This window comes from Biomphalaria glabrata, chromosome 14 (assembly GCF_947242115.1).
Source record: "Biomphalaria glabrata chromosome 14, xgBioGlab47.1, whole genome shotgun sequence".
Lineage (NCBI taxonomy): Eukaryota > Metazoa > Mollusca > Gastropoda > Planorbidae > Biomphalaria > Biomphalaria glabrata.
The window spans coordinates 8,873,085-8,896,574 of NC_074724.1; the positions used below are offsets into that span (position 1 = coordinate 8,873,085).

At 33.1% G+C, this 23,490-nt stretch overlaps 2 protein-coding genes across 7 annotated transcripts in view; one reads left to right on the plus strand and one right to left on the minus strand.

The window, feature by feature from the left end:
• On the plus strand, positions 1 to 16,121 carry LOC106076806 (uncharacterized). Of its 3 annotated transcripts, XM_056010647.1 has the most exons (9): positions 1 to 345; positions 1,030 to 1,103; positions 5,655 to 5,963; positions 7,444 to 7,562; positions 8,264 to 8,474; positions 9,666 to 9,869; positions 13,563 to 13,634; positions 14,034 to 14,165; positions 15,414 to 16,121. In XM_056010647.1, exons 2-9 carry the CDS (start codon positions 1,040 to 1,042, stop codon positions 15,650 to 15,652), a joined length of 1,350 nt encoding a protein of 449 aa, XP_055866622.1. In that variant the 5' UTR covers positions 1 to 345; positions 1,030 to 1,039; the 3' UTR covers positions 15,653 to 16,121. The 3 variants fall into 3 exon arrangements, with proteins under 3 accessions (XP_055866622.1, XP_055866621.1, XP_055866623.1); XM_056010646.1 differs by lacking the exon at positions 1 to 345 and having other exon boundaries at positions 759 to 1,103; XM_056010648.1 differs by lacking the exons at positions 1 to 345; positions 1,030 to 1,103; positions 5,655 to 5,963 and adding an exon at positions 7,167 to 7,274.
• Positions 15,026 to 23,490, minus strand: part of LOC106053344 (uncharacterized) — a 22,287-nt gene continuing 13,822 nt past the window's right edge. For all 4 annotated transcript variants that reach the window (XM_056010650.1, XM_056010652.1, XM_056010651.1 and 1 more), the window contains one exon: positions 15,026 to 22,086. In XM_056010650.1, the coding sequence (XP_055866625.1) occupies positions 21,912 to 22,086 (175 nt within the window). In that variant the 3' untranslated portion in view covers positions 15,026 to 21,911. The remainder of the gene's footprint in view (positions 22,087 to 23,490) is intronic.

Sequence of the window (23,490 nt, forward strand, 5' to 3'; positions counted from 1 at the left end):
AAAAAATATAGCTGATATTGTGAGCAACATTACACTATAAACAAGGTCTTAAGAGAGTGCGAAGCTTTGGTTTCATGCCTCACCTTGGCACCTACTACCAAAATATAAAAAAAAATCAAGTGTAGGCCTACCATTATTATTATTATGTTAGAAATGAACGAGTAGTCATTCTCTGGCGCTGCCAGGGTCGAGTTTCGCTAAAGAGAAACAAAATTCATCGTAGTCCCTTTAACAGTTTCCACTGAGGAATTTTCTGGTGATGTGGCAGGTCTGCAGCAGTACCACCCTCTGACAGGCAACGAAGATGTTCCTAGGAATGTTAAGGGCCTTGAAGGTGTCTGTGAGGTCAGTTGTTATTATCCCCTCGGTTGATATTATTATTATTATTATTATTATTATATGATTAAGCTAGCCTATATATATAAACTAGCTAATACGGTATAAATTGTTGGTATACATATTGTTTTTATTTGCCCGGAACATTCTTAAACCACTAAATGAAACAGGCCATATTATAATGCTACCCAAAAGCTGACACAATTTTCTAGCTCCTAAATTATATAATTCCTCTTTTCATTTACCCTTTCACCTTTCAATCGAACGACCTGCAAACCCCCTACTATAGAATATGCACATACACCTCTTATGCCCCTCATTTACTTAATTTTTATAACTCTAGTAACTAGATGATTGACTAAATAAAACATATATACGATCTAAGACACAGTTTCGCTCTGGAGATGAGTAACATAGATATTCATGAAACACTTAATTGTTTTTAAATTGTGCTCATTTTTGTAAAACATTTACTCAACCCTTCTTAACATTTCCTGAGCTATTTTAAGTTGATATAACTACTATCATATTTGTAGAATCGAGAAGAAGTGCTAGCGTTTACATTTAGTATGTATCGTTACGTGCACTGTTTCGCTCATACGAGATGATTTATCTACATTTCATTCATGTTGATAACTCTTTGGAAATATCTGTTACGTTTTACTGAGTAAAAATGAATACATCTTTTTATAGGAAGTAAACAATGAGCAGGAAGATGTTTCATTCAGTTGAAGTCTACTTTATCTTTCTCATAGGACACATCAAAGGTACGTCCCTTGTATTACTTGCTAAGAAATAAAATAGCTTATGTATAATTTAGACAGAGATTACTAGAATCTTTTCAATACTTAACTGGGTGTGGTGGCTAAGTGGTAAAGCTAAGCTCCCGGGTTTCGAATCTCAGTGAAGAGTAGGAGTTAATTTCTGGATTTTTTTTAGGGGGGGGGGGGCTGAGTCCACAAAACTATATGGGTACCTGACATAAGTTATGGAAAGTAAAGCGGTTGGTTGTTGTAATGGCCACATGACACCAACGTTAACAGTCGGCCATCGAAACAGATAAGTATCTGCCATTTGGATTATAAGGTGGGAAAGGGATACTTGAATTTGTATATTGTTTAGAACGGCCACTTAGCTATTACTTTTATTCTACTACAGATTAAGATCGTAATTGTTATAATTAATCTTTCACTTGACGAGTCGTTTAATGCTTAATATAACTGATCAAAAAGTCTACCCATGATCTTGTTACAGCACAAGCAGGAAGGTTAAATAAAAATTCCAATATATTAAGTCATAGACTAGAAGCAGCTTCACTGACAGTGACAGCTAGAGAAGATATTTACCGTACACTAAGAAATGAGCTACTATTTCACATAGATCTATTTAAACTAAAAACTGACCTTATATTGACATTGCTTTGAAATGTGATCTTCACCTTCACTTACCCGTTAGTTTTTTTTTGAACCGTTGGGGCACCACACAAGATCTGTCAACAGTCTTTCTCCATTCCTCTCCGTCCTTTGCCCTGGATAGAAATTCTTTAATTTTGTCTTCCCATCGCTTTCTCTGTCTTCTTCTTCTTCCTGGTACTGTTCCCTGATGGAATATCTTTGCGTGCCCCGAGGCTCTTGTGATAGGCTGGGCCATATAGTTTGAGCTTACGTTTTTTTTTGACAAAGGTTAACAGGTGTTCTGGATAGTATCTTGCGCAACTTCACTGCTATTTCATTCACTGTTCTACATTAGCCAATTAACATTACATTAATACATTTAAAAATATAAACTTGATCAACACTTTATATTACTGTAACTTTTGCGTTTATTAACACTTGGGATGTCTGTCTCGTCTTCTTATCCGTCGTTAGTTATATGTCTCTAATACTAATCAACCTTCTTCTACGCTATCGCCATAATGTCATTCGTCTTTCTTACTATGTCACTACTTTTACCGTTGCTAAAAACAATACACAATATAGATGTATTTATCTACCAAAACTAACATACTCTCTAACTAAACTAGAATACAATACAGGTCTTCATGGGGATCCAATTGATGTATTTATTCTATTTCTAATCTCTTTATTCGTGATGCAGCCTTAATCACACCTAAAATCTTTCTGTAACATCTTAGTTCCATTGCTAGTATCCTGTTCTCGAGATCTTCAGACAGTGTTCAGGATTCGCATACATAAAGGAATGTGGCCGTGATCAAGAATATGATAACTTATGAAAATAGACCAACATTAAGAAACTTTGTCCTTTATTAAACTCCTAAACTGCTCGACTTTTTGTACTACATGGATGCAAATAAATATTGTGTTGATGAAAGTAAAAATATTTTACACTTTTTACATTGTAGAGTTGTGCTTGGAATTCTAAGGCCAGCAAAAGCGTACAAGAGCTCCCTTCCACCGGCCTAAAGTGGGCGAAGCGTTCCTCCTTCACGCCACCCTGTTTGACATGGGGGGGGGTGAAATTCGGAGTTAAACTTGAAGTTTGAGTTTGCGTTCACTTCCAGTGGACACGGACACTCCGGACTCGCGGATTAGAGACACGGCCGAAGGTCGCACCACTGGGACCCGTCATGTTCCTTTAATCTACCAGGCTAACCGTGCGGGACACGCCATTTATGTAACGGCCCCTTGAGTGACGGCGTCTGGACGTTGACAGATCGCTGCGGGAGCTATTTTTCATCCCCGCACAGTGCAATGAGGATACTCTCGCACCCTCTTAGTCACTCCCGCGGGAGCCTTGTTTCGCTGCCCATTTGGCCTAGCCATCCTCTCTCACGACCGTTTCCACCCGGGCGCCCCGATTGTGACAGGGCTGTTGGGGCATTCTTTCATCCTTGCCTGTGCAATGAACTAGGTTTCCTCTGGTACACTAACGGAGGTTCGGTTTTGCTTTGATATAGGCATTTTCGTCTTCTCTAACGAAAGTTCCAACCCGAGCGCCCCCACCCCGGACAACGGCCTTGTTTCATGAGGGAAAATATGAAGGTCGCATTGGGTTTGCCCAGGATCATAGTCACCTAAACCGTCGTGAAAAGAAACCTTTGTTCACAATACATGTATTAACTGAATAGTTATTGGAATCTAAATGATTTATTAGCGTTTAATACAAAACTTATATCAATATACTCTGTCTGTCTGGAATAAAGTTTGTGCACGTTATTTCTCCCAAACCCAATCTCGAATCAAGTTTTGCACAATCATTTAAGAGTTTAAAACTTACAATAGATAACTATAAAATTTCAATTTTCATAAGAACTTCCCTGGCACAGTGGTTAGAGTGTTTGTTTGAGGAAGCTCGAGCGCGATTCAAATATAAATCGTACCAGTGTTTTTACAAATACAATGCATTTAAATATTTTTAAAAATGCATTTAAAAGCGTTAAAGGTAACATTCACATATATACACCTTCTTGCCCCCTCCCTCTCCCCCCCCCCCCCACCTTTTCCAAACTGGTCCAGACAAGTAAGAAAGCTAAAACCATGAAATTACGCTAAACAAGACTTGGTAAACATACCGATAAACCTATTTATAAGCGCACAGTCTAGATCTATTACAAATGTAATTACATGACTGGTTCAACATAATTGATACAACTAATATAAGTACCGTATATAAGATTCGTTTTTTAAAAATATTTTATCTTATCTTCTTATATAATACAGACGTTACTTCAAAAAAGAAGATGATTACGTCCTACGCGTCATGCATTTAGTCATGCATATTAACCAATGACTTAAATTCTGCCAAGTCACTGGTTTTCCTGGCTAGCTCAGGCAAGCCATTCCATGCTCTAATAGCACTAGGGAAGAAGGAGTATTTGTACAAATTTGTCCTAGCATATGGGACGAGGAATGTGCCTTTATCTTTGTGTCTTTCAGAGTATTTTATTAAATTTTGTTTTTGTATTTGAAGATTATGGTTCAGTGTTTTATGTATTATTGCTACTTTACTTTTGAGCCTTCTGTCCTGAAGGCTTTCTAAATTTAGTGATTTTACTAAAGGTGTTACTCTAGTCAAATGTGAATATTCGTTTGTTATGAATCGCACTGCTCTATTTTGTGTCTGTTCTAGTTTCTTAATGTTTTCTTGAGTTGAGGGGTCCCAAACAGAGGATGCATATTCTATTATTGGCCTAACCAAGGTTAAATAACATTTTAGTTTTATGTTTTTATTTGATTTATAGAAATTTCTTTTAATAAATCCTAATGCTTTGTTTGATTTTTTTGTAGTTTCATCAATATGTGGATTCCATGACAGTTTTTCATTTATTATAACACCTAGGTATTTTGCGTTTTTAGTCTGTGTTACTGGTTTGCCATGAATAAGATAAGTGGAATTAATTTGTTTTAGTTTTTTTGTTACTCTTAACAACTGACATTTTTCTGGGTGGAAAGACATGCTCCAATTTGATTCCCATTTCTGTAATTCATCTAATTCACTTTGTAAAATATCTGTGTCTTGTGTTGTTTTTATTGTTCTATATATTATGCAATCGTCTGTGAATAATCTGACTTTTGTTCCTGAAGTAATGCAATTTGGTAAATCATTTATGTAAATTAAAAATAGTAGTGGACCCAAGACTGTTCCTTGAGGTACACCTGAGTTTACTGTTATCGGTGTTGATTTAGAGCCATTTATTATTACAGTTTGTTCTCTCCCTATCAGAAAGTCTTTAATCCACTGATGCAGTGGACCATTAATGCCGAAATATTTTAATTTTTTAAGCAAACTATGGTGGTGAACTTTGTCAAAAGCCTTAGAAAAATCTAGTAAGATAGCATCTATTTGTTCACTATTATCTAAACCTTTTGAAAAATCCTCAATTAGTCCTATTAGTTGTGTTTCACATGATCTATATTTCCTAAAGCCATGTTGGTATGGTGTGAGGACATTATGTTTGTCTAAGTGGTTTATGATGTTGCTACATATTATGTGTTCTAGGATTTTACATGTGATGCTGGTAAGTGATACTGGTCTGTAGTTTCCTGGGTCAGATTTTTCTCCTTTTTTAAATAGGGGGGTGACATTAGCTTCTTTCCAGTCCTTTGGTACTCTGCCCTGGTTAAGCGAAGCCTGAAAGAGTATTTTTACCTTATCTTATCTTATAAAATACAGAGGTTACCTAAAAAAAAGAAGATGATTACGTGCGTGTTCCTAGTCAATCTTGCCATGAATGTTACCCAATGATTTAAATTCTGTCAAGTTATTGGTTTTCCGTTGTTTATGATAATTAAACTTAAACATTTATTTAACCAAAATAATACTTGATTGTTTTTTTCATTGTATTTAACTATATTCAGCTGTCTCAGACTGTGGCCATGCCGAAGAAGGGAAAGAATATAGTTTATGGTTGAATGGAACAATACAAAACAGAGACAAGGAAGTCGCAGTGAAACGAGGGAAAAGTTTCATAGCCAAATGTGTCCCTGCAGTTGGATGTAAATCTTTACACGAAAACATTTTTAGTCTTTCCATGGCTCTAGCAGTTGGCCACCAGCTTTCTGTGAATGTGAAGATTGTGAAGACCACACGACATGACAGCAAAACTTGGCGAATGGAACTCATTTCCAGTGAATCACTTATTGCAAGTTGCAGTCTTTTGACATTTTGTACGTTAAAGCAATGATTTACTTCAGTTTGCTATTTACTCACAGTTTTATGCCAATTGTAAAGCTGAGACATAATGGGGAAATAACTATTTTTGATTACTTGTAAAGACAGGATTGATTCCCCTTACGCAGTTGATAGAAGGGCATGTAGCCTGTGTTTAGTTGCCACTTGCTCCTGAGTTACCAGCTTGACCACTTGACCTGTGTTGTGAATTGTATTTTTCTGTTAGTAGTCGTGTGTCTTGGGGTATTTGGAGAAGTGTGCCCTGCTCTGGAGATCTTTGGGCTAAGTATATCTTTAGTATTATTGTATTTTATATAATGTATTAATTAGTAGATATCATATGGCCTCAAATGATTTCCAGGCAGTAGACTATATTTTTACCCTGTTGTTCTGTATCCTGGAGTACTCCCAAACGTGACATATTTTTGTAGCCTTTCTCTGAGGGATTCAACCTGTATTGAAAAAATACTACTCACAACACAGGTCAAGTGGTCAAGCTGGTAACTCAGGAGCAAGTGGCAACTAAACACGGGCTACATGCCCTTCTATCAACCACGTAAGGGGAATCACTCCTGTCTTTACAAGTAATCAAAAATAGTTATTTCCCCATTATGTCACATAAGCCTATATCTAATTCATTAGTTGTTAAGTTTTTTTTTTTTTTTTTTTTTTTTGGGGGGGGGGGGTGGAAGGTCAAAAGCATAGGCCCAATAGAGATAACCTAATAATTATAACATTAAGGAATAACTAAACGTTTTTATTGTTGTTTCTTAGTTAAGATTCTTATGTTTCTAAGGTGTTAACAGCATAGAAACACTAATTACCATTCAACAGCTGCACTGGGTTTGACACCTGTCACACTTGGGGGATGACCGTATGCCAAAAGCAATCTTATTAGGAGAGCTTAAAGGACGTTAAAGTAGCAGAGGTGCTCCTCATTAGCGTTCTAAAGATACACTCGGGCGCCATTTTATCCTTACTGGCATATGGGGAAAGTAGCTGGCTGCAGATGTCCTCTAAAAGAGACGGAGAGCTCTCACGAAGACCGCGGGAGTAAAAGTTTGAAGACCAAAGAAAAGACCGTGTAGACGACAGGTGCATAAAGTAAAGACCCCCCCCCCCCCCCGGACAACGGCCTTGTTTCATGAGGGAATATATGAAGGTCGCATTGGGTTTGCGTAGCCATTTCAAACACTGCACTATCATCTATTACCGGAAACTATGACAGTGAATGACGCTAAAAGCATTCCGTACTCTTGATCACCGTGACGACAGTCTGATGTGCATACTAGATTTCCCACATTTAAGTGATGAGAACTTGCCACGATGGCGTGTTTATTTTTTAAAAAAAACCTTAATAGCTTTTTATTGCAAAACTATTAAATCAATGTTAAGTTATTTATCGCCATTATAAGTTTTTCCTGTAAATGTCACCAATGTACAGTTATTTATAGTTGTACTTTCTATTTTTTTTAGCACGACCAGAAAATGTGACCTGTGAAGTTGACAAAGGTACCAGTGGAATCAATATTACATGTAATACAACAAAGATTTATCCCAGAGCAAAGTGTGATTTTCTTGTGTACGTTAATGAGGTGAGTAATGATTGTGTTAATTTAGTATGATTGTGTTAATTTAGTATGATTGTGTTAATTTAATAATGATTGTGTTAATTTAGTATGATTGTGCTAATTTAGTAATATGATTGTGTTAATTTAGTATGATTGTGTTAATTTAGTAATGATTGTTTTAATTTAGTAATGATTGTGTTAATTTAGTAATGATTGTGTTAATTTAGTATGTTATAAACCAATCAAAAAGAGAAACTTGAAAATACCGAATTTTAGTCCCACACAAACAATGGCGCCATATAACAATCGTTAGTTTTAAGAGTTGTATAGGTCAAAGATGGATAGACACTCATCTACCTAAATCTTCGTACAAGGGTAGGTGACCGGAGGTCCCACTTAGGCAGAAGGTACCGTAATTGATCGTCTGCTCCGCTCTTCATAAAATGTCCGGGCGGCACTTTCAGAGTTCTGTTTGCTGTATATTGCGTCTAACCTAGTTCATCTCCTATAAAAAATTCCGATTCTGAAAACATTGTAAACTTTGTAACACTATTAGCATGTAGCCTACCAGTAATCAGTTCGCTAATTCATAAATTGAAACCTTTTTATTATTCTTTTAGAAATGTTGCCTATATTTCACATGGGTGTCTCTAGGCAAAATATTAAAATAAGTAAACAATTAATTTCTTACCTACAAACTTTGTTATTGTTTTTTTTTTCAACAGAAAAAGAGACATAATGATATCCCAATACTATATGAACATTATGAGTTTAAAAATGGGGAAATGTTTTTCTCGTCGGCCTGCAAATTTAGGATATTCAAAGAAGCCATTGAATTTGGATTATATGAGATCAAAGCTATGTTAACACCAGAAATATCTAAGCCTGGAGAAGAAATAAAATATGGTTCTATCATTGCAGTATCCTTTGTGATTGGTAACTACAGTGTTATGTGTTATGTCAGAGTGTGTTAGATAAGTCATTGGTTAATATGCATGACTAAATGCATGAAGCGTAGGACGTAATCATCTTCTTTTTTGAAGTAACGTCTGTATTATATAAGATAAGATAGATATAGAGAAAAAAAAATTATTTGTAAAAAAAAAACAAAAAAACATGGGACGATGCATCTATTATTTAATTTCTTTTAAATTTTCTCGATTAGATTTTGATTACGGTACTTGTAAAAAAAAATCCAATATTTACTCCTGTTAACTACAAGTAACAACATGCTGTCCCCCCCCCCCTACCCCCCCCCCCCAAAAAAAAAAAAAACAGCAAATGAACAAACAAACCCTGATGGCAATGCCTTCAATTCCGAATATTAAGATGAGTGTACAATTTTATATGGCTATAACTACGCAAACCCAGTTGTCCCGTAGCTTTTGTGAGAGCTATCCAACTATCGATTTTCAGAGGCCATTTGTTGCTAGCTACATTCCTCTATCCCATCGTATTTCCTTGTTGCTTTTAGTCGTTTAGCAAACACGATTCTGCTGGAGTCAGATTTCAAACCCAAGCCATCTTGATATGTAGCGTTTTAAGCTACATGGTCGAGCTACATGGAACCATGGTCGTTTGGCTAAGTACGTTTGAACTTGGCTATTGGCTACCTATGAAGAGTGCTCGATGCTCAACACCCGACTCGAGAAGAGTTGTGTTTACTGAGTACCTAAAGGCAGCACAGAAAACCTTCTCCCAAATACCCCCTCCCCTCACTGGTCCACAAATAAGATTGGACCATAGCGCTCTGAGCATGTTATAAGCGTGAAAGTATATACATTTTTTAAGCCTCTCAGCCACACATGCTAAGTTCATTCATAGGTATTAAAGCCAATAACTATAGTTTTTAGCTTTTAGAACTCTAGAAACTAAAATGTACTAACTAAATCTATCGTTATTAACGAAACAAATTTCTGAAACAATACCAACTTTCTCAATTCTACAATCTCTTGAAAAAAATCATTAGGCAGGATTTGAACCCAAAACAATAGAGACTACGGTTCAGAGTACATACCACACAACCATGCATCGTAACATAAAAGTCTTTACAATTTTTGTTTTAATGTTGTCATTAAAATACTTTTGAGAAGTGCTATGATAATTTCTTTTTGTGTTCCCTAACAGAGAGACCTAAAGTAAAACTTGAAGACTGTCCAAACTTTGTCCGAGAAAACTCTGATGTTTCTTGCTTATGTACAGATTATAAATCAAATAACAAAATAAGTTCAAACAGTTCTACCTCATATACTATAAGATGGTATAATAACCGTGGAGACGTAGTTCAAGAGGGAAATTTGTTAAATTTTACAGCTAATGAAACAGTCGAAGGTAATTATACATTAAAGCAGTCAATATCCAATGTTTATATCAAATAGCAGGTCCTTTGAACATTTCACATACAATGTTTATATAGACTAGCAGGTCCTTTGAACATTTCACATACAATGTTTATATCAACTAATGCAGGAACTATGTAATCAGATTACTACACTTAAAGAGACAAATAAAAATGCAGTTTTTTGGATTATGGGTGATTTCAACCTACCTGATATAAATTGGAAAACACTAACCATAGATAAACACCAAAACCTTAAGGACATAAATGAGCTTTTCATAGAAACTTTACACAACCTAAGTTTAGATGAAATCATTAAAAAGCCAACTAGATTAAACAACACATTAGATCTCTTCTTAACCAACAGACCTGGATTAGTAGTTGATTATGATATTATCCCTGGTCTATCAGACCATGAGATCATAAAAATACACAGTCAGATAAAAGCAGTAGCCAATACAAAACCCAAAAGAAAAATCTTACTCTGGAATAAATGTAACCTAACACAACTACACCAAGCTGCATTAAACTTTCAACAAACATTCTTATTAGAAAAAGACATTAACCAACCAGTCGATGACCTCTGGAATTTCATTAAAAACCATCTTAAAAGCATTATAGAAAATCATATACCAACTAAATACACATGAAACAAAATAAATAAATGCTGGTTTAATAATAGACTAAAGAAGCTTTGTAAACAGAAGGAAAACCTATATAGAAAATTTAAAGAAACTAATGCAGAAAGAGTTTACAAAAAGTATATAAAAATTAAACACTTAACCCAAAAAGTAAGCAGACAGCTGCAGAGTGAATACATAAACAATGTAATATCTAAAGATAACAACAAAAACCTATGGTCATACATTAAGTCTAAGAAAATGGAAACAACAGGCGTAGCGCCATTAAAAGATGAACATAACATAATACATAATGATAATGAAACTAAAGCAAACATTCTAAACAAATACTTTGCATCAGCATTCTCAGCCCCAGGAGACAAAGACATATTACTGAATTTGAACCAAGTAGACAACATAGAAGATATAGTAGTACAAGAAAATGGAATTCAAAAACTATTAGCCAACACCAAACCAAATAAAGCTTCTGGACCTGATGGTATTCCAGCTAGATTACTCAAAGAACTAAGTAATGAGCTAGCCCCAGTGTTCAAAATACTCTTTCAGGCTTCACTTAACCAGGGCAGAGTACCAAAGGACTGGAAAGTAGCTAATGTCACCCCCCTATTTAAAAAAGGAGAAAAATCTGACCCAGGAAACTACAGACCAGTATCACTTACCAGCATCACATGTAAAATCCTAGAACACATAATATGTAGCAACATCATAAACCACTTAGACAAACATAATGTCCTCACACCATACCAACATGGCTTTAGGAAATATAGATCATGTGAAACACAACTAATAGGACTAATTGATGATTTTTCGAAAGGTTTAGATAATAGTGAACAAATAGATGCTATCTTACTAGATTTTTCTAAGGCTTTTGACAAAGTTCACCACCATAGTTTGCTTAAAAAATTAAAATATTTCGGCATTAATGGTCCACTGCATCAGTGGATTAAAGACTTTCTGATAGGGAGAGAACAAACTGTAATAATAAATGGTTCTAAATCAACACCGATAACAGTAAACTCAGGTGTACCTCAAGGAACAGTCATGGGTCCACTACTATTTTTAATTTACATAAATGATTTACCAAATTGCATTACTTCAGGAACAAAAGTCAGATTATTTGCAGACGATTGCATAATATATAGAACAATAAAAACAACACAAGACACAGATATTTTACAAAGAGAATTAGATGAATTACAGAAATGGGAAGCAAATTGGAGCATGTCTTTCCACCCAGAAAAATGTCAGTTGTTAAGAGTAACAAAAAAACTAAAACAAATTAATTCCACTTATCTTATTCATGGCAAACCAGTAACACAGACTAAAAACGCAAAATACCTAGGTGTTATAATAAATGAAAAACTGTCATGGAATCCACATATTGATGAAACTACAAAAAAATCAAACAAAGCATTAGGATTTATTAAAAGAAATTTCTATAAATCAAATAAGAACATAAAACTAAAATGTTATTTAACCTTGGTTAGGCCAATAATAGAATATGCATCCTCTGTTTGGGACCCCTCAACTCAAGAAAACATTAAGAAACTAGAACAGACACAAAATAGAGCAGTGCGATTCATAACAAACGAATATTCACATTTGACTAGAGTAACACCTTTAGTAAAATCACTAAATTTAAAAAGCCTTCAGGACAGAAGACTCAAAAGTAAAGTAGCAATAATACATAAAACACTGAACCATAATCTTCAAATACAAAAACAAAATTTAATAAAATACTCTGAAAGACACAAAGATAAAGGCACATTCCTCGTCCCATATGCTAGGACAAATTTGTACAAATACTCCTTCTTCCCTAGTGCTATTAGAGCATGGAATGGGTTGCCTGAGCTAGCCAGGAAAACCAGTGACTTGGCAGAATTTAAGTCATTGGTTAATATGCATGACTAAATGCATGACGCGTAGGACGTAATCATCTTCTTTTTTGAAGTAACGTCTGTATTATATAAGATAAGATAAGATAAGGTCCTTTGAACAATTCACATACAATGTTTATATAGACTAGCAGGTCCTTTGAACATTTCACATACAATGTTTATATCGACCTGCAGGTCCTTTGAACATTTCACATACAATGTTTATATAGACTAGCAGGTCCTTTGAACATTTCACATACAATGTTTATATCGACCTGCAGGTCCTTTGAACATTTAACATACAATGTTTATATCGACCTGCAGGTCCTTTGAACATTTCACATACAATGTTAATATCGACTAGCAGGTCCTTTGAACATTTAACATACAATGTTTATATCAACTAACAGGTCCTTTGAACATTTCACATACAATGTTTATATCAACTAACAGGTCCTTTGAAAATTCTGACTTTCAAATACTAGTGAAAATGATTATGTTATTTAGTTATTTACAAAACATTTTTTTTTTTAAATTATTAAAGAATGAGATCTGTTCACTTTCCAATAAATTAATAGAACTTAAATAAATAGATTTTGACAATCACTACCAGATTTCTAAATGATTCAGATAAACTAGACAAGTCTTCTTATATTTTTCCAACTTAGATTGACATAGTCTTGCTAGGGTGTAAAAATGTGTTCCTTTTATAGTTATTGAAATGTTTTCAATACAATATTATGTATAGGCACAGTATAGTTTCTTTTCATTAGCGAAAAAATGTAGATGAAGATGAAGATGAAAAATAAAATAGAAATACATACAAATATTCCATTTTACACCATATATATATATATATATATTATTTTAAGACAAAAAGGTTACACATAAAGAGAAGCTTTTTTAATTTTATTATGAATTCTTCAATAATTTATATTGCATAGTAATCCTTCAGTCTTCTGTAAGAAACATTTAAATATAATCTTTTACATTAATTATTAGATTAATTAATTAGATTCCTTTTTTTTTCATGAAGCAAACAATTTTGATATAAAAAAAAATAAAAAAAATATTCATTTCAGTTGTTGGAAGTACACAACCATGAATTTTTTTCTATATTGAACGAAAAATCATAAAAATAATGGGATTTTGTATATTCTTGAATCAGAATATGCGTGTGAAGGTACAGATCGTTTTGGATTTAAAAGCCTGTTGCTTCTGTATCAACCTGTCTTGTTAGGTAAGTGATATATGTTTAAGTTGATAATGAAACAACATTTTTTCTTAGTAAAAACATTGTCCACTATACCTTGCTTTTGGTTAACATTATTATGTTGATACTATAAAAAGGTTATTGTATTACAAAATATAACAAGCTTTTTTTTTTTTCATTTTGTTTTACATATCTAAACGTAGGAATTGATTATTAATACATTTTAGCCAAAACCTTCTACAGAATGGCATCAATTGGCGGCAGACAGGGTTCAAAGCTGGATCTTCGCAATGACAGTCCAGAGCGCATACCACACAAACGTTATATTTCATTAACTAACGAAAGATTATTTCTTAGCTATAGTTAATGCTTTCAGCGAACATGTATCTCCATACCAGATTAATTTTTAAAATCCTGTTTTCGTAGAGTTTGACAACCATACAGAAGACATAAAAAAGTCAAGGGTGCATCAAATAATCTCCGTTTCCAGTGTTGCAAGTGTACTTTTTATATTGATAATTTTGGCAGCCATCTGTGGTGGAATTTTAGTAAAGAGAAGTAATTTTTCTTTACATAATTCAATTTTATTATGAAACTGTAAGATGATGTATGATTTCTTGTGTAAATTGATATCTCAGCAGTAGAAACTGTTAAAACTTGAGAATGTATAGGCCTATGTATACATATACATATACCCAGTAAATTTTTGCCTATCCTATACACTTTAGCGAGCGTAGATAGCGTGTAGATCCTATTCTCTTAAGCGAGACATTCTTGTATGTATGTATATAAATTTTATTTCGAAAACGACTAACGATTTTCTCTACGCTTCCAAGGTAGGCCTATTAATATATGCAATATTAAATGTCTGAACGTAACCATTTTAGAAGTTACACTGCAAAGACTTTCTTCCAAGTCAATAAAAGTCCAATAGTTTTACGTATAAGATGCAATGTAAAACGACACAACTGTTTAGAGACTTAAGGGAGACTTTCTTTTCTAATCGCCATTACCATGACATTTAGAACTAACAGAACACTAAAGCAACTCTTTAGATTGGTAGTCTTTACCCGACCGTTCGTTTTCGTAATTACGAAAATATTCCCAAAATGACTTCGGGTATGTATCCTTCCTTAAGAAATTATTTAACCGAGCGAGGTTCGGTCGCCTGGTACTTTTTTTTTTTGTATTCAACTAGCAAATTGTGATATGAATCCATTTGAATCTAATTATCCTCCCATTTCATGAATTTGTGATAAAAGTGATGACGTCATTTTTTTTTGGGGGGGGGGGGCTTGGCTTCACCTCAAATATATGTAGGTCTTAGTAATAGCATGGCTGTGGTGTAGCTTCAAATGGGTAAGCCTGTTTCACATGTAGGCATATATAGGAAATGACATTTAACAAACACATTTAAATAAGCAAAATAAGTTAAGCTTTTATTTACAGCAACGTTGAATAGTTCACTATTAAATATAGCATCATTGAAAATACAATTTGAAAGAAAACATCTGATAAGAATGTCACAAATACTTTCAAAACACTTTCATCTACTTGATGTTCCCAGTAATGTTTCCATATGATGCAGTCATATCTTCTTTTAAGTCTAGTAAGTACATTAATAAAGTATTCCATCTTTTTATCTAAAAAAGCATACTTTCAATTTCTAATTTCATCATTCTAAAAAAACAACAACACTATAATAACACTCAAAAACACCAAAAATTAATTTGAACTAAATCAGTTTTATTGTACAAGCTTAATAATAGAATAGTTATATTTTTCCATATCTCAAATTATTTTCAGGAAAATGGAGAAAAAGTCTAAAAGCTAAAAAAAGACCTATGGTATTCAAGCATTCTGAACAAAGATTATCAATGGAATCAAATCATGATTATCATGTGTTAGCTGCCGATCACTATGACAAGTGTGATCCTGATGACTATGACAGATCAGAGCTAAAAGATGAGCTAAAAACAAAGAACAATTTACTGCAAATATTAAACACAGAATACATCACACCCATTATAAAGGATTCTCCGTAGCATTGGCTTAACGAAGGTATGTCAAACACGGCGTTTGGGGGCCGCATGTGGCCCGCAACCACCTTGCGTGCGGCCCGCTTAGCCACCTAAAAATTATCAAAATAATGTTAAACTGTTACGCTGGAAAATAAGAGATGACAATCTACTTAAATTAAAAATAGTATTTGTTAAACTGAACAACGAGAGTGAGTCTGCAGTGAAAGCAAACTTCATTTTGTCAAACTTAATTGCAAGCCATAGCAAATCATTTAGTGAATGTGATTTTATGAAGGAGTGTGTCATTAAAGCTGAAGTAATTTGTCCAGAAAAGGTGAAAGCATTCACAGAAATAGCGTTAACTAGCAATACTGTGGCTGATCGAATAAATGACATGTCAGTCAGATTGGATACCAGCCCATATACAACTAGAAGGAAATGAGAAGGCTGACACACTCACCAAGAGTGGGAGAACTAACTCTCAAATAAACTCTGCACTCTATCCAGAAGAAATGAAGAAATTAATTGTAAACAAAATAAATGAGAAATGGATGAGCTCTCATCCAAATCACAAGAAAGATGACGCTTACTATAAGCTATCCCGACAAGACCAACGTCTAATCTTTCGACTCAGAACCGGACACAACAGAATGCGACAACACATGTACCGGAAGCTCAAAATTGGAACAAGTGAAATCTGCCCATGTGGAGTATCACCAGAGAATGCTGACCACGTCCTCCAAAACTGCTCTCTTTACCAAGAGGCCCGTATAAGACATTGGCCCCAAATCACCGCAATAGAAAGAAAACTATATGGAGAGCTCCCTGATTTGGAAACCACTGCGCAGTTCATCTCATGTATTGGTCTAGTCATATAAACACTCCAACATAACAATGAGAAGGATGAAGAAGAAGAAGAAGTCAGATTGTGTGAACATTTAAAGATTTTGAATTATTGTCCTTGGCTCTCCACGAGTCAACTGATGTAACGGGTGTAGCACAGTTGGCTATATTCATAAGGGTCTGTGACAGGAATTTTGAGATACATGAGGAGCTACTTAAGCTCTGTTCTATGCATAACACCACAACAAGCGAGGATGGTTTTGAGAAATTAGAGGAGGTGATATTGCAGCACAATTTAATTTATCTTTGGTAAAACTAGCTAGTCTAACAACGGATGGCCCACCAACCATAAAATAAATGGTTTTGATGCAAAGCTACTTGCAAAAATAAGACAGACTGATGCTAAGTTTAAATTTGCTCATTTTCAGTGCATCATTCACCAAGAAACATTCTGCTCACAGCAATTACAGCTCCAACATCTCATAAGACCGGTTTCAGTCACTCTCAGTTTTATTCGTGCCCGTAGTTTAAATCATCGCTAATTTTCAAAGTTTCTGGATGCCATTGGACACGAATTTGATTGTGTTTCCTACTACACAGAAGATTTTTTGCACTACGTGAGGAAATTGTATTGTTTCTGAACATGAAAGGTGAACCTGTGGAACATTTCCAAACTGACTAATGGTTTCGGGATATGGCATTGGCAGTTGATATCACTGGTCACCTGCAAGACTTGAATTTGAAACTTCAAAGTAATGACAAAATTGTCACAACTGCCTGTGATCATGTGAAGTGCTTACAAAGAAAATTATGACTGTGGATAAACCAAATATGAATAGGAAATCTTGTTCACTTCTCAACGTGTCAGGAACTAAAAAGATTAAATACGGCTACAACATTTGGTAAATATGTCTTAAACCTGGAATCGTTAGTAGATGCTTTCAATGACCGTTTTCGTGACTTCTTTCCGTACGAGCAAGAATTTTCGTTGTTTGTATCTCCATTCTCATTTGATTCTGAAAATGCTGCTGGAAATGTGCAACTAGAGCTGATAGAATAGCAGTCAGATTCTTTGTTGAAATCGAAGTATATAGAAGTCGCTGTGCCAAAGTTTTACAGTTATTTACCCTGAATGGTACGTTGAATTGCGGAAGTTTGCAGCCAGAATACTTGCTGTTTGCAAGCACTTATCTCTGTGAACAGTTCTTTTCTATAATGAAAGCTACAAATTACCTCACCGTTCGAGATTATGTCATCAAAATTTGTCATCAGTGATGAAAGTGTCAGTGGAAAACAAACTTCAACATGACATTAATAAACTTGTATCCCATAAAAGATGTCAAGCATCAGAACAAAGAAAATAATGCGGAATCATTAATTTTTAATTACCAAATGGTACTAAAAAATTTAGCTAACTAAGGGACCGGTATGACATTAATTATTGTATTCTATTGTATTGTTTCTAATTTACACAAAACTAGTAGGCTGTTTTGCAACTGATTTTTGGCTGCGCCCCTCAGGTCATAGTAAGTTTTTATGCGGCCCATACACCTTAAAGAGTTTGACATGCCTGGCTTAATGACATTGCATCAGACACTTGTATTTAGAAAATATAATACAATTTCATTACATGATATTTTTTACATTTTGTTTAATAAAATTTAAAACTTTAAGTGTTTTTTTTTAATTTTGATTAGTATTCTTTCATCTATTTGAAGAGTTCAATAAAAACCTATATCGAATATATCACCTATGATACTGTCTTTGTAACATGTAGACCTTTGCATTACCATTACCAAGTTTTAAGATAAAACAATTATATTGTAATATTTGCTAGATCTTTTTTGATAAATAATAATTAAAACAATGTCTGGACCAGTTGTAAGGGGTTGAGGGAGAAAGAATGGGGTATTTGGATTGCTTTTGAAATGTATTTATTATTTTAAAGAAGGTAACGAATTAAATTCAAACATATGAGCCTTCTCAGGCTTCTCAAGCCAATGCAGTAACCATTCTGCTAGCAAAGATACCGGTACTATAAACATGTAAGATTCTATTGTTTCTATTTCATGCCTTTGTTCACTAAGCCTAAGGTGATGACCTATAACGGGGATTAATTCAGCTTATACCACCACTTCAATATAATTTCTTTCCCTTCTTTGAAATTCCAAACAAAATAATTTATTATCAATAGTTGATTAGCTAATTGATTAATTTTTTTAATTGATTCTTCTGTTGTCAGGTAATTGAAGTAATTGTGCAAAATTTCAGTTTGATCCCACATTGGGTGTCAAAGATAAAATGTATAAAATCTTTTTGACAAAAAAAAGACAGAGTGAGTTGATATAAGCTTTGTAATAATTATTAATTTGTTTAAAGACATATTACTTTTTATAGAAAATCATAATCAAAGTACATAGAGTTAAAGTTATTGATAAGAAAATATATATAACTTCTCTTAAACATAAAAAATGCTACATTGTAAAGAATGAATTAAAATAATGCACAATGTAATAAACTGCACAATAAAGAAAAAGAGATAGCCTCTATATATGTGAAAAAACATATAAAGGTCAGATGTTGTACACTAAATGCCCAAAATTTTATAAAAAATAATGCCAATTAAGAATTACTGATTCAGAGGATAGTTTGATTAAGGGTGATAACTTTTAATTGTTATTTTGTTTCAATATTGAAAATTTATCCTAATGAATTCAGCAATTTCATTTCATTGTTTTCATATTAACGATGATAATAAATGTGACCTTTAAATAAATATCCCATTGACTTTCATAGCTAAGGTACAAAAAAAAATAGTACATGAAGAAATGTAAAAAGTGATTTAATGGAATTTATAAAAAAAAAAAAAAGAAAATTAATAATGGGATAATTAAGGGAGACTTTGAAAGCAATAATAATATCACAAAATATCACAACAAAATAAAATAAAGGACTTTGAGCTTCAAACAGTAAAGATTAGAAATTTGGTCTTGAAGTGCTAAATAAATGCACAGATATGTTTCTACGCTTTTAAAAATAAAAACTACAGTAATTAAAACTTCCTTATTGTAAATACTTTAACAATAATGTAATCATATTATTAGAAAAAAAGAAATAGACATAAAAAGTCCAAATCAAAATTTAACACTAAACTATGATATGGACATTTTTTTTTTAAAGTGATAGTTATGTTATAAGTTAATAAGACGGGTAAGCTATTGATTGTAGGTAAATAAGACAATCAATTGCTTCTGATACTGATGAGGAAAAAGAAGAGCATTTAAGGACATCAGAACAATAGTTTTTGTTTTGACTCTTGATGCTATGCATAAGTTCAACTTCTTAAACAGTGCTACTTTAAATTCACTAAAGAATCCTATATTTCTCAAGTTATAGTAGACTTGCTCACACTTAATTTTACATTACAAAGTAGGATAAATGAAATTAAAATAAGTTAAAAATATCAATAAGTATAAATATTATCTTCATTATATACAAAATATTTACACACATAAAATGTCTCTACAAGGAACATCTACCATCAATATGCTATAACCAGCTGCTATATAATTTCTTTGGTTGAAAGACCTGCTCTACACAATGAATGTTGGGTTATAGAAGGAGCTTTACAGCATAATATATTAAGTAGCAAATAGTTTTCTAATTTAAAAAAAAATCATTAAGTTTAAGACTACAATTTCTTACATACCTTTAATGGGCATGTTCAAGCTAGGTGTTGTAAAAAAAAATGTGGCCATCTTAATTACACAAGAAAAGCATATGTTAATATGTTATAGAAACAAAATTCTAAAGGTATATTTTCTCAGAACAAACAAATATGTGGCATAATTTAAAATATTCCTGCAAGAATGTGTACAAAGTAAAAAAAGGATATATTTGAACTTCTATTGAGTAAAAGATAAGATAATTTTTATTGATCCAATCAAATGGAAATTCAGTTTGACTACAATTGACAACCTCAGCGTAACCACTGTACAAAAACAATATACATGAAAAATTCGAACAACATTCACACACAAAACACATACGCATTCACAAACAAGCTTTATGCATTTGACTTCTATGTACTTCTCGATGACGACAGCTAATCTTGTAACACTCTGACCGAAAGTGGAATAAAGGAGTTTTTAAATCTTTATGTTTTAGTCCTAATGAAAAGGAGACGACCACTTTGTTCAGATCTTATGTAATAGTGGTTTAATGGGTGCAGGTTGTCTTTAAATGATTAAGGATGGAAATATTTTAAATAACATATTATTGACTATAAACAACAAAAAAAAAAGTTAAATATAATCTCTACATTGAATTGTGAATTAATATATTAATGAGCTTTTTTTTTTAATTTTAGAATTTTAAAATTTTAGTTGAGAAAAGAGATTCTGAGAAAGCAGTGAGACATCAATAAAACAAATTTACATATATCAAATAAAATAGCTACATGTAAAAAAATTTTTGTAACCTTTGTTTTGTTGTCCATTTAGTCAAATTTAGTGTTAAAAAAAATGTATATATAGCACATACAAATTAAACTTGTAATAAAATATCACAATTTAGGGTTTACATTCAATGATTTTGTCCTAGGCTATATATTTTATTTTACCATGGACTGTTATCTTTTTTGTACTTCCTTACGACTAGGACTGGCCCATAAATTCGAGTATCACTAATTTTCTCCTTCCACACCCCAAAGCTCTCCACCTTAACAAATAGTTTTATTTACACTCTTTGATATTTTTTTGTCTTGAACTTTTTACATTTTACATTCTACAAATCGTAATGCTCACATAATACCGTGTACTTTTTGAAGTGTTAAGATTTTAAAAAACATATTGGGTTGAAATTGCGAATAAAGAATCGCCTTAGCCTTCTCTCTTTTTTTAAAAATATCTTCCATGCTTCACATATGATTATGGCCAATGGCAAAATCATAGTTTTATAGGTAGGTTTTTTCTAAAGACAAACAGCTTGGCTAGTCTTAATAGGCCATGACCTTTGGAAAATGGCCCCTGCTTTTCTGATTCGGCATTACCATCGCATGCTAAGATGCTACCTAAAAATGTGAACTTATCTAGCTGTTCAAGCTATGCATAATCAATTTGATGGATATACCCACTGCGTAATATCTTTCTCAAATAAAAGGAAAAATCTCTACTTATTTTAACCCCCCTGGATATTTCTAGTGCTATTGGATTATGTCATGTTGTTTCTCAAAATGTAACCTTGACACTTATTATTTTGACTCCAATCTAAAAAAAAATTGTATTTATAGTACACTTTGAGATAAATAAAAAAAAACATAATTCATCTCATGACATTATTTCAGTGATGACTTATATTACAGAAAGTAAATTAACAATACTAATTTCTTTGGCAGGTTCCTTGTAGCCATTTTTTTGGTTCATTTTTCTTGATTCCTTTCCTAGCAAGCACTAACTTCTTTGGCAGGTTCAGTGTAGCCTTTACTTTTTGGCATATCTCTTAATTCCTCTACTGGTAAACTTCTTGATTGTAGAGATTTGCCTGGTTTACTAGGCTTTTGAATGTCTTGTTTATCAGTGAGTAGTATAAGTTCTTCATCAACACGGTAAGAGTCTCTGAAAACATAACATGTAAAAAAAATATTTTAAAAATATAATGAGAAAAAACATTTATATTTAAGTTGTACATAAATGTTAGACATGCTAAACTTATCTTATCTAGACGCTATATAGAATACATTTTTGTTGTTGTACGTCTTTTTTTTCATTTTTGTTTATTTCAGTAACACCTTATGGAAAGGAAGATGAACAGATATTTTAATTTTAACCCCATGCCAATTGCTAATGAGCTGTAGAGAGATGTCTGAATTAACTTTGTCTTATAAATTTTCTTCAGTAGCAGGCTACAATTTTATTTTAAATAATAATGACAGAGAAACTAAATCTAATTTAATGTAGGATGATGTTAAAATGCATTATAGTTACTTAGTGGTAAAGCCCTTGGCTTCTGAACCATGGGATCTCAGGTTTGGATACCAGTGAAGACTAGGATTTAGAATAGCTTTTTTAGCGACAGAGTCTGCCCAGCTTTAATGGATACCCAATATTAGTTGGGAAAAATTGAAATAGGGTTTCATAAAATGTTATTATTAATGATTTATAGATTTAAAATGCTATTTGTGCATTTCACACTTTAATTTTATTTATATTCATTGCAATAAATGCAGCAATGTTAAAGTTTTCAAAATTGAGTACATAATAACATGGCAAATAATTCAGTTAAATTATAGAGCAGGAAAATGCAAATATGTCAAGAGAAATAATCTATAAACAAAGTAAAACACTGCATCAGATTCTAATTTTGTTTTGCTAAAATTTAGGGATGGCACAGAATCAAAATTTCCAAATGTCTAGGTCAAACTATGAAGTTTGTTTCCTATGAGGAGCTATCTGTGGGCTAACCTTAATCAAATCACTTGTGGGCTGGACTCTTGTACCAGTGACAATCAAATGTCTGTGTTTTCATAATGTTGTGACTGTCATTTGGCACTGGTATAAATATTCACCTTAGGTTCATTATACAGCAAGGTGCAGAGTTATTTATTTTAATACTGACTAGCAGCCAGTGTACTATCATTAATAAGTAAATTTAATATTATTGATATAATTATGGATGTTATAAGCCAGAATCATTTGATTGTAAATTCTACATTTAACATTTTTCAAATGTTGGCCTCATCCATTTGTTTGTTGTCTTTACTAGCAATGTTAAAGTGAAAAGTTAAGGGGACCTGCCAGGGACCTTTTTAAAATTAAGAATGATTGTTATGAATTGTGGTGAATTTGTAGAAACAAATCTGACAAGGACAACATATGTTCCATGTCTGCTTAGGGATATGTCATCTCCAACAACTCTTGCCTTACCTTGGTACATTAGCCTTTCATAATAAAATCCATTATTTCAATACTACTCATTTTCTGAAAACATGCAGAACTATAGAAAGTTCTTGTTTAACTGGT

Excerpts from the sequence above, each read along its gene's own strand:
- LOC106076806 (XM_056010647.1), top strand. The coding sequence starts at position 1,040 with ATGAGCAGGAAGATGTTTCATTCAGTTGAAGTCTACTTTATCTTTCTC. Across the intron at positions 7,563-8,263 it reads TTCTTGTGTACGTTAATGAG|AAAAAGAGACATAATGATAT; the intron begins GTGAGTAATGAT and ends TTTTTTCAACAG. Across the intron at positions 13,635-14,033 it reads GTATCAACCTGTCTTGTTAG|AGTTTGACAACCATACAGAA; the intron begins GTAAGTGATATA and ends CTGTTTTCGTAG.